This window comes from Papio anubis, chromosome 1, assembly GCF_008728515.1.
Source record: "Papio anubis isolate 15944 chromosome 1, Panubis1.0, whole genome shotgun sequence".
Lineage (NCBI taxonomy): Eukaryota > Metazoa > Chordata > Mammalia > Primates > Cercopithecidae > Papio > Papio anubis.
The window spans coordinates 128,188,501-128,210,543 of record NC_044976.1 but is presented as its reverse complement, the minus strand read 5'-3'; the positions used below and the strand labels follow the sequence as shown (position 1 = coordinate 128,210,543).

At 41.4% G+C, this 22,043-nt stretch overlaps 1 protein-coding gene across 6 annotated transcripts in view; it reads left to right on the top strand.

Annotated features, from left to right (window-relative positions):
* The first annotated feature begins 205 nt into the window (after positions 1 to 205).
* The window catches only part of FCRL5 (Fc receptor like 5), a 37,449-nt gene continuing 15,611 nt past the window's right edge, over positions 206 to 22,043 (top strand). Inside the window, exons 1-9 of one of the 6 annotated variants that reach the window (XR_002516796.2) lie at positions 206 to 432; positions 3,254 to 3,274; positions 4,106 to 4,213; positions 4,484 to 4,738; positions 6,256 to 6,507; positions 6,788 to 7,072; positions 8,198 to 8,476; positions 11,981 to 12,259; positions 15,413 to 15,691. Coding sequence is in view for 5 of the 6 variants with exons in the window: in XM_021925131.2 (XP_021780823.2) it covers positions 402 to 432; positions 3,254 to 3,274; positions 4,106 to 4,213; positions 4,484 to 4,738; positions 6,256 to 6,507; positions 6,788 to 7,072; positions 8,198 to 8,476; positions 11,981 to 12,259; positions 15,413 to 15,691 (1,789 nt within the window). In the remaining variant the exon portion in view is untranslated. The remainder of the gene's footprint in view (positions 433 to 3,253; positions 3,275 to 4,105; positions 4,214 to 4,483; positions 4,739 to 6,255; positions 6,508 to 6,787; positions 7,073 to 8,197; positions 8,477 to 11,980; positions 12,260 to 15,412; positions 15,692 to 22,043) is intronic. The other 5 variants (XM_021925131.2, XM_009183947.4, XM_021925140.2 and 2 more) reach the window with 5 other exon arrangements.

Genomic DNA, 22,043 nt, shown 5'->3' with positions numbered 1-22,043 from the left:
TCTTAAACAGTCTCCATATTGTGGTTTTTTGTTTTGTTTCCAGTGTTTAGGCAATAATGAATGCTACAATAAACGTTCTTATAGAACTCTCTTCAGATACTTCCTTCAGGGTAATTTCCCAATAGCAAAAATGTAGGGTCAAGGGTATTTGATTTTTTAAAACCTTAACTTTTTTTTTTCTTTGATCATCGGACAGGAAACTCTGATTAGTAGCTGAAGATGGGTATTCCCACTTCCTTTTTTCTAATTCACTAATGTATTCTGCTGTTTTTGAGAGCACAACTTCTCGGATGTGCTCCTTGGAGCTGGTGTGCAGTGTCCTGACTGTAAGATCAAGTTCAAACCTGTTATTCCTGAGAAAACTTCTCTTTTGATCTCAGCCCTTGGTGGTCCAGGTCTTCATGCTGCTGTGGGTGATATTACTGGTCCTGGGTGAGTAAAAGGGCTCACGATGGGACCTGGGTGGGGTCGGGACAGCTTCTCTCTCCACCACAGGCCTGGTCCTTTCTTCGGCACAGCCCCTGCTGAGAGAATTTTTCCTACATTAGGAGACTGTGTTTTTGAACTTGACTCTGCAGCTCAGGGCTTTCTCTTGAGGCTGAAGAAAATGGCCACAGCTGGAAGGAATTTTCAGTCTTACAGAGTAGGAAGCCACAGTAACCACGACAGTTAAAATTTCATTTTTTTTTTCTTTAAAAAGAACTTCATGAAGTCCAGAAAATGTTTCATGTTTGTTTGTTCATATCGTCTTATTCATAGAAGAGCCCACTGTCCTCTCTGTAGAGGAGATGTATTTACTGCTTGTATGACAAGGCCAGATCCTGGTCCCGAGCATGAGAGGGCAAGATTTCTAACAAGAAAGACAGCTCTTTCTCTTGCACATAATTGCAAAACACTGCAGCAATGGGTTAAGAATATGGTGTGGAAGAGAGGGATAGGTGGACAAAGCAAGGACAAGTCTAAAGCACATGACTTTCTCTTTGTCCCTGTGGGTGTGTATAAGTCTTTATCAACTCGTATGTGCAAACTGGTTGATTTTTACTAACGTTTAAATATTAGAATTAAATATGCTTATTTATTTGTTCAGCAAATGTGTTTAGTCATATCTATGCACAGTATTGTACCAGGTGCTGAACAATGAGAGTCCATAGGAGACACTATGTCTGTGTTCTGGAAGGTCATGACATAGAAGGGCTCCCAGCAAGGCCAATGTACTTTCAAGCAGCTATGCAACAAGATCCCAGTTAAGTAATTGTCCAGGCAAAGTTACCAATGAATGCTGTAGGCAGATAATAAACTGTATTCAAAATAGCTAGTGAAGACTTCATGAAACTTAGAGGTGAGTAGGAGCTAGAGGAGCAGAAATGGAGCAGGCATGATATAAGAAACGAGGACCCCAAAGTTGGAAGGTGCATGGACTATAATTCCTGAAGTAGGAACACATCTCAATTATGGCCCCACACATTGTGGGTAATGGCCAGGTCCTGAGCATGAGAGGGCAAAGTTTATAACATGGGCTCTGGGGTCAAACAGGATCTAGGTTCAAAACTTCATCCCGCCACCTACTGGCTACCAGATTCCTGGTTTACAAAATGGGGTTAATCCTAGCACTTACCTCATAGGGTTATTGACATGGTTATATGAAATAACCTATGTAAATGCAGACCATATAGAAACTACTCACAAAAATATTAGCTTCATTTAAAACAATGCAAAGACCAAAGAAGCCAAAATATTCAGGTGAATGGTGAATAATTTGTTGTTCTCAGTAAAACACTTAAGTTTGGATAAGTCTCCAACAGCCTCATGTGGACAGGGATGATGTGTCTCTCACACACTCCTGGATTTCTATTGCCTTGCTCTGGAGCATGATTGGCATTCCAAAATTCTGTTGAATAAATAAATCAACCCATATGCAGAATATATATTCAATTGATAAACATGCCAGTTTTGTGTCCTCTCTCTCTTCATTACCCATTTCTCAAATCTCTATTCTTCTACCTCTATATTATTAACCTAGTTCTTTAATTAATTCATTATACAACAAAAATATATTTAGTGAATATTAAAGGAACATCTTTTATATGCCAGTCACTGTTATAGGTCTTGGAGGATATATGGTGAACATAAGAAAAGTCCTAGATCTCATAGAGTTTGCATTATAGAGAAGGGAAAATAAACAAGCAGATAATGAAGATAATTTTGGAAAAACACTCTGAAAAAAATTACACTTTACCATCTCTTGGGCTGAGTGTCAGGTCTAAATAATCTGAGCCTCAGTTTATTGTTTAAAAATTAGGCATGATGATAATGAGCCCTTGGATTCAATGGTCTCATGAAAAGAGTATAGCCTGGAGTCTGGTGCCCAAGGAAGGCTTAATTCGCATCCATAATCTTGCCCTGCCTTCTAATCAGTCTCCCTACTTCATATTATCCCATTAAATTCTGTCCACTGACAGAGTTCTCCATCAAAGTTTCAAATTCTAACCTTGTCAATCTCCTCCTTGAAACCATTGCATGACTCCTTATGACTTTTATAATAAAATTAGAACCACTTACTCAGGCCCTGCATGCTTCTCTTATCTTATTTCTCCCAACCCTCCCAACTCCTGAGCACCAATGTCATTTCTCCACCTCTGTGCCCTTTCTACTTTGATTACCCTCCGCATTGCCTCTTACCACACACAAATGCTAACATCCACCTGCAGACTCATGTTCTCACTCACAGTTCTGTGAAGTATCATCTCCTTCAGGTACCTTCAAGGATCCACCTATCCTGTTCAACACATGTACACACAAACACACACTCTACACACACACATATATCCTACACACTGGGCTAGGTGGCCCTTCTGCCCCCAACATACCCCATGTGTATTTCCGTTATTGTACTTACACCCTGTGTTATATTATTTTAAATCGTGTTTCTGTTTTTCCACTAGTCAACTTCTTAATGGTAGATATCATTTTTAAAATACATTGTAAAAGTCCAAATACCATGCCATCTATATGTATATAATGTATGTGTATATATATATGTGTGTATATATATCTGTATAGATGTGTGTATATATTTTTGTATATATGTGTGTGTGTATATATCTGTATACACACTTGATGAATAATTATTAGAGTTTTTAAATGAATTTTTTAAAGGGACAAGTAATACCTGCATGGGTTAAAAAAAGGGAATTATCTTCTTCAAACAAAATAATCATGGTTCTGTGCTCATCTCTGGCTCTTATTTTTGCAGCTCCTGTCAGTGGACAGTTTGGTGAGTTCTCCTGTCTTTGTCTCTTCAGCGTCTCTGGTTAGGAGTGTCTCTTCCTAATCAATAGAGAACATTTGTGATGGCTGCCTGAGATCTCTAATATCTCCTGTTTTCTCACTGAGGTCTGCAGGGATTTGAAAGTGATGCCTGGTTTTTTGGCATCTCCCAAGGGCCAGGAGAGCTCCATGGTCACCCTCTGACCCTCCCGGGGGGAAGGGGTGAATACTCAAGCAGCCCCCAGCCTTTGCTAAGCCCTGCATTTACTGTTATTGCCAACAGATCCCATTTAGCCAGGCAGGACATCTTCAACTCCATGGCAAGTGTGCTGGACTCAGGATAGGATCCTCTCCCATCAGCAAGCCAGAAAAATCCCCAAAAACATCCCACTGTGCTGATGCCAGCAGGAATGCTGCATTCTCTGCAGCTTTGGAGTAAAATCCTCCTGGACATCTAACAACTGGGTCCTTACAAAAAAGAAAGGCACAGAAAGGGGAGAGAGGGGAGAAGACAAGTTATCTGCATCCCACATTTAATTAGTTCTGGCTCTTACTGCCATTCCTTTGGCTCAGAGTGGATAATTGAGAACCCAGGAGTAGCAAGAACCCTCTACATCCCCTCTCCTTGTCCAAATCAGTGGTCCCAGCTGTAACATTGTCCTAGTCACCTCTGGATGCCAGTAAGTGACTTGCCCCTTCCTTGCTCTGCCACAATTAGCTATGATGGGGTTCTTCTGGGCATTTGAATCACCATCTACAAAATGAAGATGTTAGATAAGTTGAGCACTCAAGGTTTTCTCAGGGACAAATCCTAAGATAATATGATTTATTCTCTTAGGGAAAGTGCAAAATTGTGATTTTAACATCACCTTTGGAGTTTCTTATGAGTGTTTGAACCTGATGAAATTGCAGCGCAGCATTGATTTTCTCTGGGACCCACTTCCATGTAAGGCTACTTAACTGTGATATTTGACGGTGAATCCTGCTGGTGTCACCCTTCTGAAATCATTTTGCCCATTGCCATCCCCTGGGCAATTTCTCCCTTGGGTGAGATGAGGGCCACTGGCTGACAGGGAGCTTTGAGCTATCAGTGACCCTCCCCGAGGACCTCTTTCAGATCCTCCAAACCCAGGTCCTTCAGGCTATGCAGCAAGAGGCCCTGAGGCTGGGCCTGCAGGTGCCTCCACCTCAAACTCCTTTTCTCTTTCCTCTTCAGCAAGGACATACAAGTCCATTATTTTCCTCCAGCCTCCATGGACCACAGTCTTTCGAGGAGAGAGAGTGAATCTGACTTGCAAGGGATTTGGCTTCTACTCATCACAAAAAACAAAATGGTACTATCAGTACCTTGGGAAAGAAATATCAAGAGAAACCCAAAAAAATACCCTTGAGGTTCACAAATCTGGAGAGTACAGATGCCAGGCCCAGGGCTCCCCTCTCAGTAGCCCTGTGTACTTGGACTTTTCTTCAGGTGAGAGAGCATGAAAGATGCACCAACTTTAGAAATCAATTCAGCCCATGTTTCTCTCTAGCTGTTATTACTGTTTCCCTCAGACCCTTCATGAGTGGACAATTTTATTTCACACTATGGTAAGACAGGGAGAGAGTAAAAAGCTCAGAATACAACCAGACAGGGAATGGAATTAGCTGCTTAATTTTAAACATTCAAATGAATAAAATTTTTACTTGAGTAGATTAATGTCTCTGCACCTGTGGTTCTTGAAGTTTGATTTGAGTGAGAAAGCTTGGGCAGCTTATCAATCATACAGACACTCAGGACCTACCTATGCTTATTCAATCAAAATCTATAGAAGTGAGGTCCATTAATTTGCATTTTTTACAAGGTTCTCGGGTACCAGAAAGCCTGAGGACTAATTTATTTGAATGGTTCCTGAATAGTTTTTTGGTTTGGTTTTGTTTTGTTTTGTTTTTTGAGATGGAATCTCGCTCTGTCACCCAGGCTGGAGTGCAGTGGCGTTATCTCGGCTCACTGCAACTTCCGTCTCCCGGGTTCAAGCAATTCTCCCACCTCAGTATCCCTGGTAAGTAGGACTACAAGAGCCCGCCATCAGGCCTGGCTAATTTTTGTATTCTTAGTAGAGATGGGGTTTCCTCATGCTGCCCAGGCTAATGCTGAACTCCTGGGCTCAAGTGATCTGCTCACCTGGGCCTCTCAAAGTGCTGGGATTACAGGTATGAGCAACAGCACCCGGCCTCTGTGTATAGTTTTAAGCCATATTATTTACTTGGAATAATAAGTGGCAGGAGAATTGTTCATACTTATGGGTACATAATGCATAGGTAGATAAATATACAGAGAAAGAAAGATAAAGGAAGAGACATTTCCTTTTTTGTCCTAAAGCCACGTGTTTTGAAGTTGAAGTTATATCATTTTTTAAGGTAGTGGGAGCAGTGTACCAGCAAGGAATAAATAAAATGCTTATACTCTTTGATTTAACGATCCCTCTCTTAAGAATTTACCTACTGAAACAATCATAGATGTACACCCCTGAAAATGGCAGACCTTGACATGGTTTAAAAAAAGAACAGTCATTAAAGAAATTACATTACTGCCAGTGAAGGAAAACTTTATGAACATTAAAAATCAGGTTCAATAATGATACTAATGACATAGGAAAGTGTTCATAGCATAGTAAGTGAAAGTTATCAAGCCTACAAATATTATTATTATTCCATAAAATAAATACACACGAGCTCTCAAGTACTTGAAAGTGGAAGAGAAAGCTGGAAAAACATATGCCAAAATGTGGGTGGTGAGATGATAGGTGATTTACCTACATTTCTGCTTTTCACTTTTCTCGAGGTGTATGTGTTCATTTCTAAATCAGAAAAAAAGAAGTGATAATTATTTTAAGAGTTCTTTTTCCCAACCCATTTTTTTTAAAAATAAAATCTTCTTGGAAAAACAATGAAAAGAAAGGGGAAACAATGGGATGCACCAAATAACTACTGTTGTGTTTCTCATAGCTTCGCTGATCCTGCAAGCTCCACTTTCTGTGTTTGAAGGAGACTCTGTGGTTCTGAGGTGCCGGGCAAAGGCGGAAGTAACACTGAACACTACTATTTACAAGAATGAAAATGTCCTGGCATTTCTTAATAAAAGAACTGACTTCCATATTTCTCATGCAAGTCTCAAGGACAATGGTGCATATCGCTGTACTGGATATAAGGAAACTTGTTGCCTTGTTTCTTCCAACACAGTCAAAATCCAAGTCCAAGGTAAGGCATTATTTTGTGAAGTGAGTTGGTCAAAAGGAGACTCCTTGGGGTCACAGAGATAGAACAGGAGGAAAAGGGTGGACTGGAATACCACTAAACTACAGGCCACGTGCCTGCAAGGACCAGAGCAAGTATAGTAGTGCTTTGGGCTGAAGGAAGCTAGGGATCAATGACATCCCTTTCTTTGCCTGCTTTTGGATGTGCTGCTGCTTGAAGTTTGTTTTTCTCCAAAGCACTTCCAGCCTCATTGCTCTAGGACTGTTGTGATTCTTCTCTCTAGAGTCATTTACACGTCCAGTGTTGAGAGTCAGCTCCTTCCAGCCCATCAGCGGGAGCCCAGTGACCCTGACCTGTGAGACCCAGCTCTCTCTAGAGAGGTCAGATGTCCCGCTCCAGTTCTGCTTCTTCAGAAATGACCAGATGCTGGGATCAGGCTGGAGCCTCTCCCCGAAGTTCCAGATTAGTGCCATGTGGAGTAAAGATTCAGGATCCTACTGGTGTAAGGCAGCAACAATGCGTTATAACACCACATCTAACAGCTTGAGATCCTGGATACAGGTGCTGAGTAAGTGTTGGTGGAATCTGAAATTTGCTGCAGAGAGGGCTGGAAAAGTGGGACAGAGCTGCATATCAGCTTGGGTCACCAGTCTCTGTAGAAAAAACTCGTACGTGTGAGAATGGGAGTTGTGCAAGCAAAGAGACCTTTACTCTTATGGACATCTTAGAAGAGTTTAGACCCAGGAAAATCCAAGAAAAGAAAGGTCTATTTTTTTTTTCTTTCAATGCCATTAAATATAAGTCTTTCTTTTCTCTCACAGGCCTCTCTTCCCTGACATCATTTTTTTTTCTTCTAGGCCCATAGGGATAAGCCATGGGCTGTGGCATAGCTCTCTGACTCTGGGGTACAGAGGGATCTGTTGTCCCAATTAACATTACTTATTGACAATAACCAATGTGAAAATTTCTGTAGGATACAAAGACAGGTTGCAACATCATAGTTACTCCAAATATGTAATTCTGGAGGTTTACCATTCCCTAGTTATGAGTATAAATATGCACTCCAGATTACATCACCTCCCTTACTAGTATACAGCACCATCCTTCCCCCAAAGCTATTGTGGTAGTTACAGTGATGAGGGAAAAACAGCTTCTGTAGAGCCCTGTGTCACCCCTCCACTCGTGGCAAACTCCAGGCTCACTTCTAAAGAGACAATGTGATCATCACCAGAGTAGGAGTCAGGACACCAACTCTGGCCCTGGCTGGCCCTGAAAACAGCCTACACAGGCAGGTCTCCTCATCTCTCTCTGACTCAGTTTTCTCACCTGTAAATAAAGAATGTCAGTCTGGGCCAAGGGAGAGAGTAGGAGCAGGAGAAAAAGCTCTAGAAGACTATGCTAATCTTTAAGGAAAAACTACCAATGGCAAACAAATCCCTGAGGCCAATGCAAGTGAAGGAGAAATGAACAGGAATAGGAAAGAAGATTCATAATAATTGGGCACTCCAGGTGCAACGTTTCATAGTCATAGGGCAGAGGGAAGGAGCAAGAAGCAGGTGCAGGAAAGGGTCTGTGGTTCTGATGGCAGCAAGGTAAGGGTGGACACTGGAGATTGGGCATTTGCATTGGCCATGCCTTGGAATCTACAGTAAGAGGCAAAAGCAATTCTTGACTAATTTTTTCTCTTGCTCAGTCCCCGCATCTCATCCAGTCCTCACTCTCAGCCCTGAAAAGGCTCTGAATTTTGAGGGAACCAAGGTGACACTTCACTGTGAAACCCAGGAAGATTCTCTGCGCACTTTGTACAAGTTTTATCATGACGGTGTTCCCCTGAGGCACAAGTCAGTCCGCTGTGAAAAGGGAGCATCCATCAGCTTCTCACTGACTACAGAGCATTCAGGGAACTACTACTGCACAGCTGACAATGGCCATGGTGCCAAGCCCAGTGAGGCTGTAAGCCTGTCAGTCACTGGTAAGCCCTGGGTTCCTGCCAACCACCCACCCCTGGCCAAGAGTCCTGTCTCACCCCGCCCTTCAGAAATCAGCATGTACCTTCCAGTATCCTCGGTTTCTTTCTTGGGAAAACCTAACATCCTCCTCCACTCTCTGGCTCACTGAACCAGCTGTCTGCCTCTTGAGTCTCGTTGCATTGCAATCTGGGTGTCTTCATACCACTGCCTGATGGTGCAGTGGCTTTCCCTCCCCTGGTCACCAATTTCTGAGAAGCCAGGTGCTTTTCTTGTGCTTTCCACTTGTCCTCTGGCTCCCCAGATGCCTGATTTTCATTCACTATATTATTCTCAGTAAACACAGACTCAATTTCCAGGAGCACAGAGATATCTCCTGTTCTGTTAATATCAGACATTCATCAATAAACCAGAGGCAAAGACAGGTAAGACACAAAGACAAGTCTCTGGATCATAGTTAACCCAGCATGTCCTTCTTGCTCAAGCCTTTTTTGGAGTTGATGGGGCAGTAGGTAAGAAAGGCACAGGCAATGGTGGGTTTGGGGCAGGCCAGGAGAAAGTTTCACCTCTGCTTGCTTGGCTTAATGCCCTCAGAGCTATTTAGGTACCAATTCAGCTGCCAATGAGTTATGACATCAAAAGGTTTCCATTGAGCTTTGGATCTCAGTTTTGAACCATCCATGCATGACTGAATGCCAGGTCCAATGTTGAAGGAGATAGTGTGATTTGGGCCTATACTGGTGACAGAGAGTCCAGTCTTGGTTGGGTCTGGAAGCAACATCAGTTTTCTCTCCTGTAAAACAATAATACCAGCTTGGAAGACAAGCAAGAATCCAGTGCCTCCCACAGGGATGTGTGAGATCATAAAGGAGAGGACCAGGGAACCAGGGGGAGACATCAAATGACACAGAAAGAGAACAGTGTTCCTGACATTCAGAGGCCCAAGGAAAGTGGAGACAGTGACAACATGATCAAACATGCTCAGAGCTGTGTCAAATTCTATTCAATGATTCATTCCTTCACCTAATAAATACTGATTGCATATATTCCGTGAACCAGACTGTACTGACATCTAAGGATGCATCTGAGAATCTACTAACCTGGCCCTGCCCACACAGTTGGTAGAGGCTAATAGCAAATGCAAACAAGTAATAGAGAAAACATCAACCTGAGGATAGAAGTACCTGGTGGCTGCAGGAGCAGATGGAAAGCCATCCAATCTGAGTTGGGAAGTGAGAAAAATTTCTTGGAAGAGCTCGTGTGTGAGTTGAGACCTGAGGATGAGTGGGAACATTTCAGGAGAAGAAGATTGTGGTGAGGGAGGGAGGTCATGATCCAGGAACTGGAGGGACAGTCAGCTCTTGGTGACTGTAGCACAGACTGAACAGTGGAGAAAGGTAGGATAAGGTTGCAGAGGAAGGTATGGTTAGATCATACTTAGCAGCAGAGTAAGGGCTTGGGCCATATTCTGCAGGGCAATCTGGGCTCCACGAATGGTTTAAATCTTGGGGAAAACCTCCCCAGCAGCACAGTGAGGAACGAGTCATAAAGCAGCCAGTTTGGGGAGCAGCCAGGAGTGAAGGGGAGGGTTCATCAAGAGAGTGTCCAGTTAGACAGCACTCCCAGGCCAGTCCCAGTGGAGGAGATGGGACTTGAGAAGTAAGGGCTCTGGCCGAGACAAGAGGCACTGTGAGAGTGTGCTCCACTGTCACCAAGGGCAGACTGTGTTCTAAGCAGAAGAAAGGGAGCCGGTTTGGATAAGGCAAAGCTAAGAGATGATGGAAGATAAAAACTGAGTCACATCCAGTGAATTTTGCCCCAAAGTACTCTTTGGCAGACCACAGAGTAGAATCAGAATACCTGGGTTTGACTGCTGCCTCTTCACTTACTAGCTGTGTGACTCACCCACTTGGGTCCTCAGCATCTTCATCTGTGAAATAGGGACAACAATTGTACCCACTTCAATGAATTGCTTTGATGATTAAATAAGTGTCTCTCTATATATCAATACTTACAAATTACATCCAACAAATATACACACACCAGAACTTAAAGACACCATAGTGTTATTATAACAAACATCTATTTTGTTATTTTTATCATTATCACAATAATTATATTCAGAAACATGAAAATCCACTTTAGTAGATTGTTGGGGATAAAATCCGAGTTGTAATAGACAAAACATGCATATGAGATATGAGATAAAGAAGTAGAGATGTTAAAGGTAGGTCACTTCTTCCAGAAGACTGACTACAGAAAGGTGGAGAAACCAACTGTGAGGAACTTCAAATGCAAATGGGGTTGTTTTTCTATTGTCTGATGGTTTTTTTTTTAACATGGAGTGGGTTAAACACATGCAAATGGTGTTTGCAAGAAGCCAGTAGAGGTAAGAATGCTTTATCTAGGACAGAGGCAGGTGTGCACAGGATGAAGAGTCAGAAGAAAATCCCCCTAGGCAGGCCAAGGAGGGCTCTTCCATGGTCTCAGGGCACAGGATGGAGTGAGGAGCTGCTGTGGGTAAGGGTGTGGTTCCGCTCCTGGAAAGACAAGGAAATTCTTCTTTGAGAGCAACATCTCTGCACAAGAGAGGCAGATCATACTACAAGGGGAACTGGGAGAGGAGAAAAGACAAGAGGTCTGGTGGAAAAGGAAGAGACAGGGAATGACTAGCAAGAGGACAGGGGAGCCGGTGAGAGCAGCCTGGGAAGTGGCTGGGTCACCCTGTGGGTGGGTGGAGCCTGGAGACTGTGGACTGGAGACTGAACATCTGCATTGGCGAAATGTTGAATCTGTGAACCAAAACCTATCTGAGACAGGTCTCAATCAATTTGGATAGTATATTTTGCCGTGGTTAAGGATATGTGCCCCGGATTCAGCTCCCTGCCTTCTCCAAAGATGATTTTGAGGGTTTCAATATTTAAAGGTGAAAGGGCAGATATTGGAGAAAAAGGAAGACATTTTTTAAAAAGTATGTGTAAATAACAGACAAACAGTTGCATTCTTTTGAGTCTTTAATCAGCCTTTAGCAGAATACACAATTTACATGTGAGAGAGCGGGGCAGAGGAATAGTCAATGCTGTCTTCCTCTAGCCCAGTGAGTCTGCATTTTTAAATCAGGGAAACACTCAGATATGCATTTGTCTCCTATAAGCAGGGATGACTGAAAGTTCTGTCTTTTGTCCTGCACCTGTGAAAATCAGCTATCAATTTACATTGTTAGGGTAAAACAGAACCATTTAAAACAGAACCATTTTAGGGTAAAGATCTTGAGGCCCACAAAGAAATATTTCAGTGGACAAATTTTGAGGGAGGTATGTAGCTTTTAAAAAAGTCTTTGAAGTTATCTTATTAAGAAATAAAATAACAGGCAGGTTTGCCTGAAACAGTTCTCAGCTTGACTTTTCCCTTTGGCTTAGTGATTTGGGGTTCCCAAGATTTATTTTCCTTTTACAAAATCTACAGCAAGCGGCAGAAACAAATCTTGACTAATTTTTTCTCTCTCTCAGTCCCTGTGTCTCGCCCTGTCCTCACCCTCAGCTCTGCAGAGGACCTGATTTCTGAGGGAGCCAAGGTGACACTTCACTGTGAAGCCCAGAGAGGTTCACTCCCCATCGTGTACCAGTTTCATCATGAGGATGCCGCCCTGGGGAATAGGTCGGCCCACTCTGCAGGAGGAGTGTCCATCAGCTTCTCTCTGACTGCAGAGCATTCAGGGAACTACTACTGCACAGCTGACAATGGCTTTGGCCCCCAGCGCAGTGAGGCAGTGAGCCTCTCCGTCACTGGTAAGCCCTGGGTTCCTGCCAATCACCCACCCCTGGCCGAGAGTCCTCTCTCACCCAGTCCTTCAGAAGTCAGCATGTACTTTCCAGTATCGTCTGTTTCTTTCTTGGGACAACCTAATGTCCTCCTCCACTCTCTGGCTCACTGAACCTGCTGTCCACCACTTTCAGCCTTGTCTCATTGCAGTTGGGTGCCTTCCTACCCCTGCCTCATGATGCAGCAGCTTTCTTTTCCCTGCTCCTCAAATTCTGAGCAGCCAATTGCTTTTCTCGTGCTCTCCACTTGTCCTGTAGATCTGCCAGATGCATGATTTTCATTCACAAAATTATTCTTAGTAGATATAGACTCAGACTCAGTTCCCAGGAGCACAGAAATGTCCCCTGTCTGATTAATATCAGGCATCAATGAATAACCAGATGCAATATCATGTGAGACACAAAGACAAGTCACTGGATCATAGTTAACCCAACATGTCTCCCTTGCCCAAGCCTTTTTTACAGTTGATTGGGCAGTAGGTAAGAAAGGCACAGACCACGGCAGGCTGGGAGCAGGCCAGGAGACAGCTTCACCTCCAGTTGCTTGGCTTAATGCCCTCACGGCTATTCAGGTAGCTGTCAAATAGTTATGACATCAAAAAGGTTTCCTTTGAGCTTTGGATCTCAATTTTGAACCATCCATGTGTGGCTAAATGGCCAGGTCCAATGTTGAAGGAGACAGTGTGATTTGGTCCTATACTGGAGACAGAGAATCCAGTGTTGGTTGGGCCTGGAAGTGGCCTCAGTTTCCTCTCTTGTAAAACAATAATACCAGCTCAGAAGACAAGCAAGAATCCAGTCCCTCCCACAGGGATGTGTGAGATCATAAAGGAGAGGACCAGGGAACCCAGGGGGAGACATCAAATGACATAGAAAAAAAGCAATGTCCCTAACATTCAGAGTCCCAAGGAAAGTGGAGACAGTGACATCATGATCAAACACACTCAGAGATGTTTAAAGTCCTATTCAAAGACTCACTTCTTCACCTAATAAATACTGATTGCATCTATTCCATGGACCAGACTGTACTGACATCTAAGGATGCATCTAAGACTACACTAACCTGGTCCTGCCCACACAGTTCATAGGGGCTAATGGCAAAGGCAGACAAGTAATAGAGAAAACATCAACCTAAAGTTAGAAGCACCTGGTGGCTACAGGAGCAGATGGAAAGGCATGCCAATCCGAGTTGGGAAGTGAGAAAACAATTCTTGGAATTTAAGATAAGACCTGAAGGAGAAGGGTATTGTGGTGAGGGAGGGAGGACACTTTCCAGGAACTGGAGAGGGGTCAGTTCTTGATGACTGAAGAAGCATAGACAGAACAGTAGAGAAAGGAAGGACAAGGTTGGGGAAGACGACATCATTAGAACCTACTTAGAAGCAGAGTAAGGGCTTGGGTCATATTCTGCAGGGCAATCTGGGCTCTGTGAAGGTTTTAAATGCTGGGGAAAACCACTCCAGCAGTACAGTGAGGATCAGGTCATAGAGCAACCTGTTTGAGGAGCAGCCAGGAGTGAAGGAGAGGGCCCAACAAGGGAGTGTCCGGTTGGACAGAACCCCCAGTCTAGTCCCAGTAGAGGAGATGGGACATGAGAAGGAAGGCCTCTGGCCGAGGGAAAAGGCACTCACTATGAGAGTGTGCCCCACTGTCACTAAGGGTACAACATGTTCTAAGCACATGATAATGAGCCAGTTTGGATAAGGCAAAGCTAAGAGATGATGAAAGATAAAAACTGAGTCACAGCCGGGAGCAGTGGCTCGTGCCTGTAATTCCAGCACTTTGGGAGGCTGAAGGTTGGTAGATCATCTGAGGCCAGGAGTTTGAGACCAGCCTGGCCAACATGGTGAAATCCTGTGTCTACTAAAAATACAAAAATTAGCCAGGTGTGGTGGCGGTCGTCTGTAATGCCAGCTACTTGGGAGGCTGAGGCAGGAGAATCCCTTGAATTCAGGAGGCAAAGTTTGCAGTGAGCTGAGATCATGCCACTGAACTCCAGCCTGGGCGACAGGGTGAGACTTCGTCTCAAAACAAAACAAAACAACAAAACAAAACAAAAAAACTGAGTCACATCCAATGAATTTAGCCACAAAGTACTCTTTGGCAGGAGAACACAACTAGAACCAGAATATCTGGGTTTGACTGCTGCCTCTTCACTTACTAGCTGTGTGACTCAACCACTCGGGGCCTCAGTATTTTCATCTGTGAAACAGGGACAACAATAGCACCTACCTCAGTGAATTGTTTTGAGGATTAACTTAGTGTCTGTATTTGTATAGATATTCACAAATTACATCTGACAAATATACATACACCAGAACTTAAAGGCACTATAGTATCATTATAATAAATACCTTTTTTATTTTTATCATTATCATCATTACTACATTCATAAACATGAAAAATCAGCTCTAGTAGATTATTGGGGGTAAAAACTGAGTTGTAATGGACAAAATGTGCATACGAGATATGAGATAAAGAAGTAGAGATGATAAACATAGGTCACTTCTTCCAGAAGACTGTCCACAGAAAAGTGGAGAAACCGACTGTGAGGAACTTCAAATGTAAATAAGGTTGTTTTTGTATTGTCTGATAGTTTTTCGTATATGGAGATAGTTAAACACATCAAAATGTAGTTTGGAAGAAGCCAATAGAGGTAAGGACTTCATGTCTAGGACAGAGGCAGGTGTGCACAGGTCAAGAGACGTAGGAAATTCTCCCTTGGAAAGGCCAGGCGTGGCTCTTCCATGGTCGCAGGGAAGCCTGCATGGTTGCAGGAAGAAGTGAGGAGCTGGTGCGAGTGAGTCTGGTGGTGGCAAGACAAGGAATTTCTTCCTTGAAAGCATCATCTCCTCTGCAAAAGGGAGGCAGATCACACTACAAGGGAGGCCATGAGAGAAGAAGAGACTATTGGTCTGCTGGAAAAATGAACAGATAGGGAAAGACCAGCATGGCGCATAGGGGAGCTGGTCAGAGAAGCCTGAGAAGTTGCTTGGCTGCCCTCCTGGTAGGCGAAGCCTGGAGACGCTGGACTGGAGACTGGGCATCTGCACTGGTCAAGTGTTGAAATCTACAGTAAGAGGCAAAAGAAACTCTTGACTCATTTTTTCTCTTCCTCAGTCCCTGTGTCTCGTCCTGTCCTCACCCTCAGCTCTGCTGAGGCCGTGACTTTTGAAGGAGCCACGGTGACACTTTACTGTGAGGTCCAGAGAGGTTCCCCACGAATCCTATACCAGTTTTATCATGAGGACGTGACCCTGGGGAGCAACTCAACATCCTCTGTGGGAAAAGTGTCCTTCAGCTTCTCTCTGACTGCAGCACATTCAGGGAATTACTACTGCACAGCTGACAACGGCTTTGGTCCCCAGCGCAGTGAGGCGGTGAGCCTTTTTGTCACTGGTAAGTGCTGGGTTCCTGCCAATCACCCACCCCTGGCCGAGTTCTCTCTCACCCATTCCTTTAAAAATCTGTTTGCACTGTCCAGTTTCCTCCCCCAATCAACTTAATCCCCTTCTTGTCTTCCTCCTCAACGAACTAGCTGGGGTTCTCAGTCCTCATAAGTCCTGGCTCAGCCAGACCCCTAAAATAGCTCAGTAGATTCCTCAGCTTTTACCAAATGAATTTATTTATTGTATTTTCTCCTCATTACTTGTATGTTCTAACAGTATGCTGATTTTTCTTGAGGCACAGAGCGTGTCCTACTTCTCCACTGACATTTACATATTAACTTAGCTACAAGCACAGTCTTGTAGATAACTGTTGGTCAAGACCTTAAATTCTCCAAAGGATTTCCAATCTTATGGTAGGTTTGGAGAAGTCTGCTTGTGAACAAAGGGGGAAATGGCTCCCTAGGAACCAGCTCCTCAAACTTCTGGAGTTTTTAATGATCCCTTGTTTTCTAACCCGCTAAAATCAGTATCATTTTATTGCATTATTTTAAAAAACTGTTGTTGAAGTATGACATACATTCAAGAAATGTGTGCAAATTATATGTGTATGATTTGGTGTCTTTTTAGGAGCTAAGTTGCTTCTGTTTTTTACTTGAATCTTTGTTTAGTAGAAACTGGGGGAAAGTTTCTTTTCTTTTCAGAGAATCAAAATGGTATGATAGAAAAATCTTGAGCCTGATGTGTCAGACATGCCCCTAGTATAACTTGCTGAGTAAAGAGGTTATTTTTAAAATGTAAATGTTATGAGACTACTCCAAAGTCAGAGCCAAATCTATCTAGGAAGCTTCTAAGCTTCATGCATTCTGTATCCCATTACCATGTTTCTATCCATGTTTTACTTTCTTCTCATATTTAGCAGCATCTTAAGCATCTTTATTTTCTGTTTCTTCACGGTCACCCTTAATGCCAGTGGAATGTAAGCTTCATGAGAACAGAACTGCATCCACCTTGGTCTCCACAACATCCCTGTGCCTACTCAGTGTTTGGAACACAGTAGGTCCTCAGTCAACATTTGTAATTTAGTGGACAGATGATATGACAGGATGGTAAGAGGGGATTTTTAAAAATCATCTAGCAAAGCCCAAGAGGAAAAAAATCAAAGCTATTTTAGAAATGAAATACAAATTTGAAGCAGTAAGACTAGAATGGATACTTTTGAAAACCTCTAATTGAATGAAGAATCAATTTGAGAAAACAATACAGAATGCAAAGTAGAAAGATACAGAAATAAAGACAAAAATTATAATATGGAAATCAGACAATGGAGCCCCCCAGTTATCCAGTTATGTCGATAATTAAAATGGAGACCTTCAGAAAATTGAACTGAAGGGTAAAATGAAACTCAAAGATGTAGTAGAAATGGTGAGAAGTAAAGAAAACTTGAATATGTAGATCAGAACATACATGTTGATGAAGTTATTGACCTTTGAGGTTAAAAATATATTTATGTGTTTATGATTAGGGGGAAAAAGGCAGTCATCTCAGAAAGAAAAACATCAAGTTAGTCTTAGACTTTGCAGAGCACTCAATACCAAAGAGAGAGGAGTGATGTCCAGACTTGGACCTCCAAGGGAGGAATAATAACTGAAAATTTTATATCAAATCAAAAAGGCATTGTCAAAAATACAAGGATTCAGGAAACTGATAATGCACTAAGCCTTCTGAAAAATCACCTAATGACAAAATTCAGCCCAACAAGATGTAAATGAAGATAAAGGACTCATAATGAGGAAACTGCACTATGACTTGTTCTCAACCCCAGTTGCACATTACACTCGTCAAAGACCTTTGTAAAAGACACATTACTAAGCCCCTCTCCAGACTAATTCAATTCAGGATCTCACAGATGGGGCCACAGAATCAATATTTTTTGACAAAACCACAGGTGAGAATATTGTGTGGACAAGACTGGAAACCACTGATTTAGATATAGAAACAAAGGCTAATCAACTGTGAGAATTATGGTCACAGAATAGAAAGTAACTATTATAAACACTGAAAATGTAAAAAAAAACAAAATGTGACAAAGAAAAATCAGTTAGAGGAAGGAGAGGAAGTAAAGGAACAATCATTTTCTCATGATTATTATTATTTCAGAGTAAACCGAATTATTTCATAATTCAAATAGAACAGGCGGTTTTTAAAAATTAGTGACATTTCAAAATGTTCATTTTGTAAATCATTTCTGAATACTTTGTCAACAGTAACTCATCATTAATGGCTTATATTTCACTAAAATTTCATGGAAAACCAACTAGTAGCCTGTAGGGTCACATAGGATAGGACAAGTGAATTCTTTGGGAGAAGCAACCATAGATGTTAGGGCTGACCAAAAAATAAATAATAAAAATAAGCCTGTGCATTGATATGATCATAAATGATCAGGGAAAGAAGAAACAGAAACTCTCATACAAGAGAGTACAAGTTATTACAAGTGTAAATTGGTTCAACCTTTTCTTCTTAATTGACACATTGTAATTGTGTGTATTTATGGAAGTACAATTTGATGTTTTGATACATATGCATGGTATTTAATGATCAAATTAGGATGTTTAATATACCCATCATCTCATGCATTTATCATTTCTTTGGGATAAAAACATTCAAAAGCCTGTCTTCCAGCTTTTTTGTAATATATTGTAACTGACTGTTAACCATCATCACCCTACTGTCCGATAGAACAGAATTTATTCCCCGTCTAATTATAACTTTGTACCCATTGAACAACTTCTCCCTATCCTCCTCTTCCCTCTCCCCTCCCCAGTCTCTGATAACCACAGTTCCACTCTCTGCTTCCATAGTATCAACTTTGGTTTTTTTAGATTCAAAATATGAGTGAAATAATGCAGTATCGGTCTTTTCGTGCCTGCCTAATTTCATTAAATATGACATCCTCCAGGTCTTTTCATATTGCTACAAATCACAGGATTTCGTTATTTTTTATGGCTGAATACTATTCCATTGTGTATATATACCACATTTTATTTATCCATTCATCTGTTGGTGGACACTTAGATTGCCTGTATATCTTGGCTGTTGTGAATAGTGCTGCAACAAACTTGAGAGTGCAGATATCTCTTCAACATAGCGACTTTATTTCCCTTGAATATCCACCCAGCAGTGAAATTGCTGGATAATATGGTAGTTCTATTTTTATTTTATTGAGAAACTTCCACGTTGTTTCGTGTAGTGGCTGTACTAACTTACAATGCCACCAGCAATATAAGGGTTCTGTCCTCTCCACAACCTAAACAACACTTGTTTTCTTTTGACTTTTTGATAACAGTCATTCTAACTGGAGTGAGGTGATACCTCATTGGGGTTTTAATTGTATTTCCCAATAATCAGTGAGATTGACCATTTTTTTCATGTACCTGTTGTCCATTTTTATGTCTTCTTTAGAGAAATGTCTGTTAAAGTCTTTTGCCCATTTTTTAATCAGCTTGTTTGATTTTTCCTGTTGAGTTGTTTAAGTTCTTTATATATTCTGGATATTAACACGTCAGACATATACTTTGCAAATATTTTCTTCTGTCCTATAAGTTGTCTTTTTACTCTGTTAATTGTTTCCTTTGATGTGCAAATTCTTATCAGCTTGATATAATACCACTTGTCTAATAATTGCTTTTGTTGTCTGTACTTTTGTATTTTAAAAGGTCCAGTCTTTTAGAAGAACAATTAGACATTATGTGTTATTAAAATGTTCGTATGGCCGGGCACGGTGGCTCAAGCCTGTAATCCCAGCACTTTGGGAGGCCGAGACAGGTGGATCACAAGGTCAGGAGATCGAGACCATCTTGGCTAACATATTGAAACCCCGTCTCTACTAAAAAATACAAAATAACTAGCCGGGCGAGGTGGCGGGTGCCTGTAGTCCTGGCTACTGGGGAGGCTGAGGCAGGAGAATGGCGTAAACCCGGGAGACGGAGCTTGCAGTGAGCTGAGATCCGGCCACTGCACTCCAGCCTGGGGGACAGACAGAGACTCCGTCTCAAAAAAAAAAAAAAAAAAATAAGAGGGATTGCATTGGGAGTTATACCTGATGTAAATGACGAGTTGATGGGTGCAGCACAGCAACATGGCACAAGTATACATATGTAACAAACCTGCACATTATGCACATGTACCCTACCACTTAAAGTATAATAATAATAAATAAATTTAAAAAAAAAAAAGAATTAAAAACATCTCAAAAGCTCCAAAAAAAAAAGAATGTATATGTCTTATCTAAAAGATCTTAATTAAATCATTATATTATTACATTTTATATTTTCATTGGTTTGAATTATCTCATGTAACTAAATTTTAAATTACTGAGAAAATATCTAGCATATCTTTGAAGTTTTTAAGAGTTAATAATAAATACACATTGTTCATTTGTAAAAAAAAAAAAAAATACAAAAATATATCTACACTATAATGCCACACTACTTGACATTCAAGAAACAACAACATCCCAAACATCCATTAATGGGAAAATGCTTAAATGTATTATAGCATATCTATACATTGAAATACTTTGTCATTGTTAAGAATAATCAGGTAGGCCCGGTGCGGTGGCTCACGCTTGTAATCCCAGCACTTTGGGAGGCCGAGGTGGGCAGATCACCTGAGGTTGGGAGTTCAAGACCAGCCTGACCAACATGGAGAAATCCCATCTCTACTAAAAATACAAAATTAGCCGGGTATGGTCATACATGCCTGTAATCCCAGCTACTTGGGAGGCTGAGGCAGGAGAATCGCTTCAACCCAGGCGGCGGAGGTTGTGCTCAGCCGAGATCGTGCCATTGCATTCCAGCCTGGGCAACAAGAGTGAAACACTGACTCAAAAAAAAAAAAAAAAAGAATAACCAGGTAATATATTTCCAAAACTATCAAGTTGTAAATTTAAAAGTTGTACTTTCTTGTGTCTAAGTTATGCTTTAATAAAGATGAGATTTAAAAGTTAGTGATGTAGATTTTTAAGTAATACCACAGAAAGATGTCCATAATGTATTGCTAAGGGGAAAAAGCAGGTTGTAGGCTAGTATATTATTGTGATCCCATGCATGTGTGTGCTTCTAATGTATTTATTTGTCTATGAGTGTACTTATACATAGAAAACATTCTACAAAGTATCACCAAATACTCCACAGAAGTAATTTCTGGAAAAATAAAGAAAATGGTAAAACTTTTTATTTTTACTTAGATAATTCTGTAAAGTTTGATTTTATTAAATGAAGAGCTGGGTTTTTCTTTCTTTTTTTTTTTTTTTCCAGTAGTTTTGGGGATCAGGTGGTGTTTGGTTACATGAGTAAGTTCTTTAGTAGTAATTTCTGAGATTTTCGTGCACTCATTACCAGAGCAGTGTACACTGAACCCAGTGTGTAGTACTTTATCCCTTACCCCACTCTCACTGTTCCACTGAATCCCCAGAATCTATTATATTATTCTTATGCCTTTGTCCTCATAGCTTAGCCCCCACTGAGAAATGAGAACATACAAAGTTTGGTTTTCCATTCCTGAGTTACTTAGAATAATGGTCTCCAACTCCATCCAGGTTGCTGTGAATGCCATTATTTTGTTCCTTTTTATGGCTGAGTAGTATTCCATAGTGCATACACACAAACATAGACACACACGTGCATATATATATATCACGTTTTCTTTATCCACTCCTTAATTGATAGGCATTTGGGCTGGTTCCATAGTTTGCAATCATGAGTTGTGCTGCTGTAAACACGTTTGTAAAAGTGTCTTTTTCATATAAGGACTTCTTTTCCTCTGGGTAGATATCCAGCAGTGGGACTGCTGAATGAAATGGCAGTTCTACTTTTAGTTCTTTAAGGAATCTCCATACTGTTTTCCATAGTGGTTGTAATAGTTTACATTCCCACCAGCAGTGTAAAAGTGTTCCCTTTACAACACATTCATGCCAACATCTATTATTTTTTGTTTTTTTAATTATGACCATCCTTGCAGGAGTAAGGTGGTATCGCATTGTGGTTGTGATTTGAATTTCCTTGATAGTGATGTTAAGTATGTTTACCTGTTTGTTGGCAATTTGTGTATCTTCTTTCGAAATAGTCTATTCATGTCCTTTGCCCAGTTTTTGATGTGATTGCTTGTTTTTTCCTGATTATTTGTTTGAGTTCTTTGTTGATTCTGGATACTGGCCCCGTATCAGATGCATAGTCTGTGGATATTTTCTCCCACTCTGTGGGTTGTCTGTTTACTCTGCTGATTGTTTCTTTTGCTGTGCAGAAGCTTTTTAGTTTAATTCAGACCCATCTATTTATTATTGTTTTTGTTGCATTTGCTTT